General features: G+C 39.7%; 1 protein-coding gene across 6 annotated transcripts in view; it reads left to right on the top strand.

Annotated features, from left to right (window-relative positions):
- dync2h1 (dynein cytoplasmic 2 heavy chain 1) overlaps positions 1 to 12322 on the top strand; it is a 117279-nt gene that overhangs the window by 50972 nt on the left and 53985 nt on the right. For 5 of the 6 annotated variants that reach the window (XM_069533924.1, XM_069533922.1, XM_069533925.1 and 2 more), the window contains exons 51-65: positions 796 to 898; positions 3145 to 3309; positions 5039 to 5163; positions 5685 to 5933; positions 6180 to 6288; positions 6524 to 6637; positions 7128 to 7270; positions 7517 to 7583; positions 7836 to 7999; positions 8642 to 8779; positions 9889 to 10002; positions 10536 to 10696; positions 11250 to 11373; positions 11519 to 11640; positions 11861 to 11947. In XM_069533924.1, coding sequence (XP_069390025.1) covers positions 796 to 898; positions 3145 to 3309; positions 5039 to 5163; positions 5685 to 5933; positions 6180 to 6288; positions 6524 to 6637; positions 7128 to 7270; positions 7517 to 7583; positions 7836 to 7999; positions 8642 to 8779; positions 9889 to 10002; positions 10536 to 10696; positions 11250 to 11373; positions 11519 to 11640; positions 11861 to 11947 — 1985 coding nt within the window. The remainder of the gene's footprint in view (positions 1 to 795; positions 899 to 3144; positions 3310 to 5038; positions 5164 to 5684; positions 5934 to 6179; positions 6289 to 6523; positions 6638 to 7127; positions 7271 to 7516; positions 7584 to 7835; positions 8000 to 8641; positions 8780 to 9888; positions 10003 to 10535; positions 10697 to 11249; positions 11374 to 11518; positions 11641 to 11860; positions 11948 to 12322) is intronic. The other variant, XM_020095188.2, reaches the window with a different exon arrangement.

The raw sequence follows: 12322 nt of genomic DNA on the forward strand, positions 1-12322 counted from the left end.
TATTAGCTTGCTTACCACAGAACTTGCCTGCCTGTCTGTCATAATTTTGTCTCGTAAAAGTTTTATTATTACACCCAAATCCAAGTGCATTTGTCCTTGTAACTCATCCAGTTTATCATGTAGTGATGATGCTCCAGATCAGGCTTTTTCATCACTGTGAGCTCGTCTCTGCAAATTAGTTACACTGGCTAATCCTTTATATCAACAAAAGATAATTGTTTGTCCGTTTCTCTGCTTTTACTTTTCTTGAATGTGGTGATTTTTTGTTTCATGTGTGCCTTTCACCCTGACTGTGATCAAACAGGCATACACTCAAAAGGCTCTGGTCTTTTGTTTAATGTTTATTCATTTTATCCCAGAAAAAAATCTGTTGCTGTTGTGAGATTCTTTTGTATTTATGAATTGCCTTTCAGGGCAGATTACCTTTTCTTTTATATGGCATGGAGGCCTCAGGTTCCCCTCTATACTGGTTTAAAGGTTGGGTTACAGGGCAAAATGTCTGTGTTGGTACATTGTAGCTTTTCAACAAAACTTTAATACAGGTGTCAGTGAATTATAAACGCATACCAATGTAATGTGTTTTAAAAAAGTGTTAAGTGGTGTCGTACTAGAGTTGTAGAGACTACAACTATGTCCAGAATAAAATATTTGCTTTTTCATTTATTTATCTGTCATGTATGATGCTGAGGCATGTGAAAACCAGGTTTTGGCTAAAAATTCTTCTTCTTACCGATGAATCATTCAATTAATTTTGATCCTATTTAATATCATCCACATGTGTTTCTCTTCTCTCAGGTGAAAGCCAAGTTTACAGTGGATGACCACAGTCACTACCTGTTCACCCCCTGTATCCTCACTGAATGGGTCCTCAGCCTGCTGAGATATGACCTCACTGCAGGTAATTATACGTTTGCAGGACTCCATACCCACGTCTATGTTTTCAACACTTTTTTAAATAGGTGGAAATGCTCATTTATTCTGCCTTTATGAACAAAAGTGATGCATCCTGCTTAAACGATATAACCGCCACTGGCCACATACAGTACCTCAATGCATCCTTCACATTTGCAGGTTTCACCGTCATTGAAGGTTCTTCCTCATGTCTTATGGTCTTCTCACTTCAACAATTGGCTTCACTGTATTATTGTGTGTTTCGTCCATATCCAAAAACTTTCAAAACACAAATATGGATGAAATGAACACAGAGTACAGAGTTGTATCCATATCTAATGTTGAGTATGAATGAGCCTTAAGATGGATGCAGTAACAAGGCACATCCCAAGCTTCTCCAAGTTAGAATTTTCAGGCTTTATTGGGGACCAGATGCATCAAAAATATGTTTAAAAATACGTCTACTTTTGTAATAGGAACAGTCTTAAGAATCAGACCCATGGCCCGTAAGGGACTTCAGTTTTCAGAAGCACTGCTCTATGCTCTGTGATTTAATGACTCACTGGTTTTCTGCTAATTCTTTAGAGTCCACGTGTACATTTCAGCTGTGGCTGAGGAGCATGAAGCATTAATAACTCTGTCAGTTTTGATGCCAGAATCAAAAAGACAGCACCAGATGGCTTAGTTTCTTGTCAGTTTTCTTTTAGCTCAGAGCTACTGTCTCCAACTCTCACCTCTTTTTCATTCCATCTCTCTCTCCTTCCCTGTTCTCTCCTCTCTTTCCTCTGTTACTAGTCTTGTCTCTCCTTTTTTCTTTCATCATCCTCCCACTTTGCAGTCTTTTCATCTCTCCCTCTCCCTCTATCTATCTGCAGTGTCCTGTGGCGATAGTAAGTCCTATCATTTATCTTAATTAACCAAGTCAGCCGACAAGCTTTGCTTTTCCTGTGCTCATCATTTTTTAACTTGCTATTAGTTCTCATTGTTTACCTTCATCCTGGTTCCTGTAAAAACCTCTTTACATTTTGATTCTTTCACTGTGTTCATGTATGAGCGTGTAATTGCAATGACTATATTCACAATATACATTTCAAAACATCAAGTTTGCTTGTGTATACCCATGTCAGTGAGAAGGTGGTCATCTGTAATGATCTTTATGTTACTGTTGTTTGCGCTCAATAACAGTAAATTAGGAACAAAACATTTTTTGGCCGCCACCAAGGAGGTATGTGGTATGATGGGCCATTACACTTTGAGGCAGATCCAGGAATTATTTTCCACTCTCTTACATTTTTGTTGATTTCTCAGAGAATAATTCATCAATCTTGATGAAAAAAACAGGCATGTTTATAAGACTGATATCTATGAATGTCATTTTGGGTTTTGATCCAAAGATAATCTGGAGCTAGTAAATTTAGATGTGGTTTCATAAAGGACTGTTGGGCCTTGGCGGAGGTATGCACTATACTGAATAACATTTTAGTTTACTTTGTGTCTTTAGGAGCTTACTAATGCATTGGGATGGTTAATACCATCAGTCACTTTAAGCTAATCACAGATGTGTGTTTTTTCATGTTTTCCAACTCTCTGTCTATCTATGTATGAAGTGTTTTTTTAAATCGGGAAAAAATATAAATACGTAAAAATACTTTTCAAGTTCTCGGATATCGAAATCTTCCAACACAGCCCCCGGAAATGCAGAATTTGTTTTGATATTCTGATATTCTTTTTTTTTTTTAAGCTGTAGAAATGCTTAGCATGACAACTTGGAACTTTTGTGTTATTCCTTTCTTCTGTAGTTTTTAAAATTTTATATGTCAGGAAAACCCCAGAGTATCAGCTGTGTCTCGACTAGATTCTCTTCTTCAGCTCTTTCAATATAATGTGACAGACACTGTTGAAGCCAGGAGCCTCTGAGACCACAGTTAAGGCTGGTCTCTGTGGCGCTCTTTTTTTAGCTCGCAGCACTTGGTCTTTGGGGAATTAAGTAAATTTAGTCTCACCCTGGGAGGTGCTTTCGTTACGTCTTATCCCACCAAAAAAACGACCTTTGACTAATGTTGAGGTCTGAGTCATGTTGTAATTACTGATCTTGTCTGTTCTTTTTGAAATTCTAAGCTGCTCTTCAAGAAAATGAATAGTTCCGTTCCGTCTTTATGCTGAATATTTGATCAGTAAATCTCATCCTGCTTTTCAGTGCCTTATGATAACCTATTGAGTATTTATCCTAAAAAAATCTTGTTTCCTTTGCAGCTCAGTCTAATGTGACAGACAGCGTGTTGGAGGTGGTGGCTTACGAAGCCAGGAGGCTGTTTAGAGACCGGCTAGTTTCCTCCAAAGACCTTCACACCTTTGATAACATCCTCTCCTCCATCATACGGGGCGACTGGGGCTCTGATGCTCTGGACAACATGACTGGTATGAGATAGATCCACACTCACAGACCTATTCCCTAATTTAAATCCTGCAAAACTGTTTGCAGGCTCATGTGGATTCAACAGTCAAAAGGGGGACAAGACGTACGTAGCTCCGCTTGATGCTATTCAGGTCAACATTTTCCGAGTGTCACTGATGCCTGAATGAAAGCAACATCTGATGATATGTTTTGGCTCTGTCCTTTCACTCTGTTTGCTGGTTGCTTGTTCTAAACTGACATGACATGAATAAATTGTTTCTTTATTCCAGTTAGTCTGACAGCTCAAACCAACTTAAATATTAACTAACCATGTGTTTAACAAATTTCCTATTCACCCATTGAGAATATAGTGTCTCCCACTAGACACAACATTTCGATTTCTTAGTAAAAGCAGTGTTGAGATGTTGGCAACTGGTTTCAAATCCTAGCCGAAGCTGTCAAGATTCCAGTGACACACTTCCGAGCCAGCCTCTTCCAAGTGTGAGAAAAATGAGAACAAGTCAAGAATCAAGAGTCATACCAGAAAGATGTTTAGTGTTGTTAACATGGCACAGGTCCCCTTACAATTGTAGGAGAAATTAAAGAGTACAACAAATTTCAAGTCTGTTGTCCTTACATATAAAGGTACACACCGTAGTATTAAAAATAATATGCAATGCTCTGTACTAAGCAGTGATCTGCACAGCATAGTGAAGGGATGCTTAGACAATGCTGAAACCAAGCTAGGGTCCTAGTTATTATTAAAAACTATTTTGTTGAATGTTTTAATGTTTTTTATTGGTTAGAGTTACGAAATGTGACCGTGTTTCTTTTTTCCCTCCAAAATCTCGTCTTCAACCTTACAGAGCTCTCTGGCAGAGAGAGCTCTGTGCTCTAGCACCAGTCTTCAAACAAATGCTTCTTACTCAAAAACTCTTAAGTCCTATCTATGAAATAAAAACATTGTGAGAATCCCAAGACTTCCCTGAACGTACACTTATTTTTATTGGTTAGAGTTAAGAAATGTGGCCGTGGGAGCGAATTAGAATTTTTTTTTTTCAAGATTAACATGGTATCCATTGGAGAGGTGAGACTGTAAAACCTTTTTCAAAAAAATAATACAGCCAAAAGTATAGGTCCGAGAGATGTCTGCGTAGCAAAAAAACTCTTTTTTATTTTGATCATGTCTGACAACCTCCATTTGTGGCTTTGAGAGCAGTTTAAACACACCACAAGTAGGTTCTTTTGTGCGAGAGACCTTAAGTCCAATTCGTCGTTTTCGCGATTTTTGAGCCAATCGTTGGACGAAATTCTTAGAAAAGTCAAAGAACAGGATTCGACTTAATTCCGCATGTCTTTTTCTGTCTCTCGTGTGTGGGCCCTGCAATGCACGCACCAATAGGCAGCACCCATAATTGCATTGGTATCTTTTATGTGAGAAGGCATCAGTTAAAGGCCAGTGCTTTATAACCTTAGTGAGAAATGTCTCTTCCAAACTGTGGCCAGTCTGCCTGTAAAACACCGGCCTGCTTCTCTGCAATAGCTGGTATGTTAGCTGTGGGTTTGGGATAACCCACCATCAGAATACATATTGCACAGGTTGAACAATGAGATACACATTTTATCTCATTTTCATACTTATTTGACTGATTCATTTTTGTGACAGTTCTGCCGTAGCTGTGCTCAGTTTGAGTGTATTTTCTACAGTATGTGCATGCATTACTGACAGTGCATGATATTTCTCGTGTGCAGATGGTTTCTATGTGACATGGGGAGCCTCTGAAGGGGCTGTAATGGCTCCAGGCCAGTCGCTGCCTCCTCATGGGAAACAACTGGGACGTCTGGATTCTGTCGACCTAAAACAAGTTATACAGAAGGTACTCAGTGAGGAACTGTTGTGTGTAGTCAGACTTAGGGATAGTTTGTGTACTCATGTAAATGTATGAAATTGTTTAGAAGCTCTACTTTTTTAAGGGTAGTTATTTTTATTTTTATTTCAGCTTGATGCTCCACTATTAAATTACATTTTGTAATTTTTGCTTCACGGCAATTTTTTGACTGTAATCTTTTAATTTTTTAAGATTTGACCTACAAAACACACAACTCTTCAAGAGGCTATTCTGCTTTATTAGAACTTTGAGTTTTTACTGATAAACCTTATATATACTTTAAGACACTCATATACTGAATATTAAATGAACTGCTTATTATAATGAAGCTTTTTTTACATTTTATTATTGCAACTTGGCAAGTAAAGGATCTGAATACATTTGAAAACTTCTGCTGCTATCTTTGTATCTCATTTTAGATTGTGTTTGTTTGTATTTGTGCTCTTTTTTTCATTTCATTGTTGTTGCACTTCCTCACATGTATCTTTTTCTTCCAATGTCACCTGTAGGGAGTTGTGCTGTACAGTCGCGATAACAAGGAGCTGGACCTTCTCCTGTTCAGGGAAGTGTGCGACTTCGTGTCCAGGGTGGATCGGGTCCTGAGCAGGGCTGGTGGCTCTCTGCTGCTAGCAGGCCGTAGCGGAGTGGGTCGGCACACAGCCACATGCCTGGTGTCGCACATGCACGGATACACACTGTTCACACCGAAAATCTCCCGCGGTTACTCTCTTAAGCATTTCAACAACGATCTCAAGACGGTAATTGAGGATTGCCTTTATAAGATTTTTATCTGCTCAAATGGTTCACATCATTCCAACCACTTTTAGCAGAGGGCACTTAGAGATAATAGCCTTGTACTGGCAAGCACTTTAATTATCTTCCCATTAGCAGTCTATCAAGTGTTTTATTTCAGATTTAAATTGACAGACTGATTGTTGAATGACACCTTAGCTGTTAAACAGTAGATGCCCCTAAAGTGTACTGTGTTTGTACTGTGTTTGTAGGTGATGCAGTTGGCAGGTCTGGAGGGTCAACAGGTGGTTCTGCTGTTGGAGGATTATCAATTTGTTCACCCAGCCTTCTTAGAGATGGTCAACAGTTTGCTGTCGTCAGGTGTGTAATTGTTTTATTGAGCGTGCTTTCTTATTTTAAATCACAAAGCAGCCTGGGTTTTGCAGTATACATGATCTATATTTGAAAATGAGCAATGCACTAGAGTGAGCCATAATTATAACAGTGCTGTACATCGATCATAGTTTGCCCTTTTAATGCAGGATTTAGTTCCCACTGTGAGTTGCAGCTATGTCAAAAACACACACATCATTTTATTGTGTGTGTTCTGTTAAAGGCGAAGTTCCAGGTCTGTACTCCCCAGAGGAGCTGGAACCTCTCCTGTCCTCCCTCAAAGATTCTGCCTCCCAGGATGGATTCACAGAGCCACTCTACAACTACTTTTCCTACAGTAAGTACTGCAGATTTATTGACAGCACATTCTCTGTCTTTGTTATTCATTGTTTTCTTCTATATATCTGGAACTCTGGTCGTCTTCTCACTGTAAAACTTGTGTCATTCCTATCCAGTACATTATACTATACAGTATTTCAGTATATCTTCTATGATGGTATCTGACTCCATCCTTCTGCCTTGCAGCTGTGCAGTAGTGTGTGGACTGCAGGTATCGTGCAGTGTCAATGAGGTTGAGGTTACTGCTGAAGAATCAAATCAATAGCTCTAATATTGTAAAAATAAACCCACTAAAGAGCTCCCTGCTCACCCTTCATTTTCTGATTCTGGCAAGGAGATCCCAGCTACCACTGACAATATCACAGATACAATAACTCATGGACATAATCACTTTGTCTCTCACTATCTGTTTCCTTCTCATTTGCTTTTTGAGACTTCATTTTCTGCTAAAAACCCTTCAAAATGTTTTTGTTTGACACATCTCTTAGGAATCCGGCAGAACCTTCACATTGTTCTGATTATGGACTGCTCCAACTCTAACTTCACCATCAACTGTGAGAGCAACCCAGCTTTCTACCGCAAGTGTTCTGTCCAGTGGATGGAAGGATGGACCGAAAGCAGCATGAAGCAGGTTAGAGGAGGATGTTGAGTAGAAGAACAAGATAAGAACAACAATGTTTGTTCATGCCAGTGTTGAACGTGGAGATTCACAAATCTGATAATGTTGAACACTAACAGTCACTGCTATAGCCTTGACACACTTGTATGCTGTAGGAGTATCCACTGTTTCCAGATCCAATATTGACCCTGTTTTTTAATACAGACAATGGTTTCTGCCTAAATTATACATCTGGTGTGTGTGTGTTAACCTGATCAGATTCCTGAGCTGCTGCTGGCAAAGACAGAGGGAGGAGGGGCTGACAATGAGAGAGATAATATGACAGGTGAGAGCACATATACTGTATGTGAAGCCAAGCATGATTTTTATTAATGCAAAACCCATTTTCTCTGAATTACACTTTTGAATTAAAATATTTGAATTACACAAAATAATCTTATATTGTGGTAACAATATTAGATATTAGATATTTTCAGGCGTTATTAACTATATTCCAAACATGTTTTTTTGTTTAATGTAAAATGAATGACTTTATAACTTCAAACAATCTGTGCTCACACACTTCTTTTTCTCCCAGCAGGCTCTGATCGGGGAGACCTGTGCCGTTTGTTCCTGATGGTCCATGAATCATGTAGAGAACATGGTGCAACACCCAGCCAGTACATGGCCTTTCTGCATGTTTACACTGCATTATACAGCCGGAAGCAAAGTCAGCTCACAACGAGACAACAGCATCTGCAGGTAAAATATCAGCTCTACTAAAAAATACATATTCACAAGGAAGTACAACTACTACTACTACTGGATAAGGATTTTCAGTAATTACATGTAGGCAAGGCTGGAGCCAATCCCACATATAACATAAATGCAGTCAATGTATCATCCAACAAGCCTGAGTATTTTGCTAGCCTGCATTGTGCTTGCTAGCAAGCTTACAATTATATTATGCTTTATAAATGATATTTTAAAAAAAAGAGAATGTTAGTCAAAGTATCTTTTGTTTCATCCCATTGCCAGCACAACCAATCACGTTCAGTTTTGTGTATGTGATGTCACTGTTTGACCAGTGTTCAGGATGCTGACTCCTGTTCAGTAAACAGCAACTGGTTTAATAAGGAACTTTTAAATGATTCTTTTTGTGTATCTCCAAATGAATAAGAATGTTTACCTTATGGTGCTTATCTTACACACAGGTATGTATAATCAAAAGTTGTTTTTACTATGTATTCTACAAACATATTCTACCAGAATGCTGAGCAGTGATAAACCTATAACTAAACCTTCAACGCTATTGAACTTGGTGTTGAATTTGAGTTTTCTTTACTCATATATTCAAGTCTCATTTTATTTGTCAGACATTTTATGATAGACTTGTGTCTGCAGGCAGGTGTGTCTAAGCTGAATGAAGCCAAAGCTCTGGTCGATGAGTTGAAGAGGCGAGCTGCAGAGCAGAGTGCACTGCTGCAGACCAAACAACAGGAGGCAGATTCTGCCCTACAGGAAATCACCACCTCCATGCAGGTGTGTATGTATATATGTTTGTCATTCAATGTGTGTGTGTGTGTGTTTGTGTGTCTGTGTGTGTGTGTTGGTGTCTGTGTGTTGGTGTCTGTGTGTGACCAGCAGGAGAGTTGGGTCCTGCAGGGTTTCACTTCTCCACTAAGTACCATCTCAGTTCCCCTCATGTCTCACCATGCCACTCTTCTTGTCTCTCCTCTTCTCAGAAAACTTTTTCTGGATTCCCACAGCTTTCTACCCACTGCTGTGAACTCACTACTTATTTGTTGATGCATTTGCATTTGTTTGACTTTTCATAAAGTTTTCTGTCTTCCAATTGGAATGGATGGATAGATGAAGACAATGAAGCAGAATTTTGTTCATTAGTCACTATATCCTTCTGTATTACTCTCTGTGGGGAATCTGCTTTTTGAATGAGATGGACAGAGGGAGGGAGAAAGAAGAAAGGAGAGAAAAACAAGAGAAAGAAAAACTGTCAGCAGAGTCAGTTTTCAGAGTGATAATTGGCAACTCCACTTATCCCTTTGGGCTGTGGTGACTTTGTCTCCTGTAGAGAAGGAGACAGCAGGGAGGATGGGGGAGATGGAGGGAGATGGGCCAGAGACAGAGGGTAAAAGAGGCGGAAGAGGGAAACATAAAAAAAATTAATTTGGAGAGGAAACAAGAAAAGTGTTGCGTTATATGAAGGGGTCATGGCTTTACTGTGGGAGAATTGGAGGGATGGGGAGACAGTCAATGATGAGATTAGCTTGAATGAGGATTTGATGCGACAAGATGGATAGAATTTAGGGGTCAAGAGGTGAGAGAGGAAGTGCAGGAAATGATGATACAACACATTCATCCCATCTCTCTTTTCATTTTCAATGACTTACTCTCCGACTGTGATGATTCCCTAAACCAAACTGTCCATCTGTTCACAGAGATTCATGCCTCAAGCTGGTAAATTGAAGTACTGAGAAAGAAGCTTGTTTGGATTGGTTCAGGTTGTAATATATCTCAGTCAGGGGACAGGATTTCTCTGTGGTTAAGTCGAGAAGATCATATAAAAAACTTGAAGGCTGTATTTTTAATCAACTAAATCAAACATCACATGATCTTTTTTCATTTTACAGAATGCTAGTGACCAGAAGACAGAGATGGAAAAGATAAAGGGGAAGATGGCTCAAGAACTTTCCAAGATTGAAGAAAGGAAAGCAAAAATTGATGATGAGCTGAAGGAAGTACAGGTGAGTTGACTCGTGCAGTCAATGGCCCTGTTCAGATCTGTTTGTTTTTACCCAGTCTGACTTTACAGATGAGTCCAATGACAATGTCACAGTCAGAAAGATTTTACCCATTCGAAAAAAAACTATCAATTGTCATGTTTTGGTCGGTGCTGATATTGTGGCAGTGGCCATAAACAGGGAGAAGAGTAATTTGAATATGAGAGTCATTTTATTGAGTGAGGACGTAAGCAGAGTAGGCGGACCTTCATATGTGGCCCAGCACGCATTTGTGTTCACACTGCTAAAAGAAAGTGACTACATGTGTCGTAGACCACCTCCACATGTGGTTTGAGTGATCGGATCTGACCACTTGTGATCGGATCATTCAGGATGGATGTTGATATCAGGTCTGAATGGGGTCACTACGATATTATCTGTCAGTTACTAGAGATACACACATACACACTCCCTCTACCTTTTCTATTCTTGTGATCCCTGCTGTACTAATCCCTCACTTTGTGTTGCTCCCTCTGCTTACCATTGCCACCCTCTAGCCTTTGGTAGATGAGGCAAAGCGTGCAGTGGGAAACATTAAGCCTGAAGCTCTGTCTGAGATTCGCTCGCTGCGTATGCCCCCTGACGTCATCAGAGACATCCTGGAGGGGGTGCTGAGACTGATGGGCGTCTTCGACACCTCTTGGGTCAGCATGAAGAGGTGAGAAAGGGAAAGGGATGGAAAGAATGAGTAAAAAGAATGGACAGAAGAAGGGTGAAAAAGAAGGATGGCTAGATATTTACCACGTAGTAACTATTTAAACTGACAAGGATCTTCAACACTTCTCGGCTTACCAAAGAGAGGTGAGAGGAAGTGATTAGATGTGAAGGCAGAAAGGAGAGGACAGCTTTGACACTGTCAGGAAAGTTGGGAGAAATTAATCAATGTCTGTTCAAGTTTGAGCTGTGTAAAAGATGAAATATCCAAACATGTCATCTCATCCCAACACTTAAATTTCCCCACTACATATTCTCATGGCTTTATTTAAAAGCTTGTTTTGCAGTGAAGTGTCAGCTTATTTAATATATATATATATATAATATATATATATACCATATAGCTTTTAATTCCTCACCACTCAAAGTTGTTGTTTTTTTCAGGAGGGGGGCGGGGGCATGGACAGGACCTCTGTGTTTATCTGTCACCCACCCGTGTCCAATACTCTCTCTTGCTTATTGTTATTTTTTTGTCTGCTTGCTCATCTTTTCTGTAGTTTTCTGGCTAAGCGGGGTGTGAGGGAGGACATAGCAACATTCGAAGTGAGGAACATCACCCCTGAGATTCGTCAGAGTGTAGAGGAGCTACTCAACAGGAACAAGGCCTCCTTTGAGCCCAAGGTCAGCTACCCATGGTTATAGAAAGAGAATCATCTCTATGGTTGCTGGATCTTTATTAACCTCTTGTTGATGTGTTTTCTTTGTCTTATGATTATTTTGGTGCTGACTTCTTTCTGACTTGTGATGCTGTTATTGCTGTGGTCAGAATGCTAAGCGTGCGAGTGCAGCAGCTGCTCCTCTGGCTGCCTGGGTCAAAGCCAACGTCCAGTACTCCCACGTCCTAGAGAGGATCGAACCACTGGAGAGAGAGCAGGCCGGACTGCTTGAGTAAGAACCTACACCCACACACACACCATGCAGAGAACACTTGATTGATTTCTTCAGCAAAACCTCACACCTGGTCATTAGTTCTGTACATGAACAAATAAAAAGTTGCAAACTCAAATTTCCAAATTTGCTTATATTAATTCAGTGATGTATGTTATGACCCCATGCTTCAATCTACATGATAAACATGTGAGATATCATTGTGTGTGTGTTTGTCCAGAAACCTGAGGAAAACGGAGAGTAGGAAGAATAAGCTGGAGCACCAGCTCAACTCTGTTGGAGCCAAAGTCAGCGAATTGAAAGAGAAGTACGTACCTTCCTCAAACTTTCATCTATTCTTCTGCCGCTGACTCTTTCCATTTCTGTCATATTTCCCCTGGGATAAAAATCTTGAGGTTGTTTTATAGTCATAAATAACCATTATAATGTGTTTATGATAAAACATAATTTAAAAACTGCTAAAATAGAAAAAAAAAACAAAGAGTAAGAGTGCACAAATCCCTCAGTTACTGCTATCCATGCAGCATCCCTCCCTCTGTTCTGTCTGTATTCTTCTACCATGCAGCTTTATGAATAAAAGATGTAAATAATCAATAATGTTTAAGGTCAAGTGTCTTCCACCACGTGTTATTACTGGACATTGGCCAGTATGATTGTTTATCAGTTCAAAGTTCAACAAAGG

The sequence above is a fragment of the Paralichthys olivaceus genome, chromosome 11 (assembly GCF_024713975.1).
Source record: "Paralichthys olivaceus isolate ysfri-2021 chromosome 11, ASM2471397v2, whole genome shotgun sequence".
NCBI classification, from domain to species: Eukaryota; Metazoa; Chordata; class Actinopteri; order Pleuronectiformes; family Paralichthyidae; genus Paralichthys; species Paralichthys olivaceus.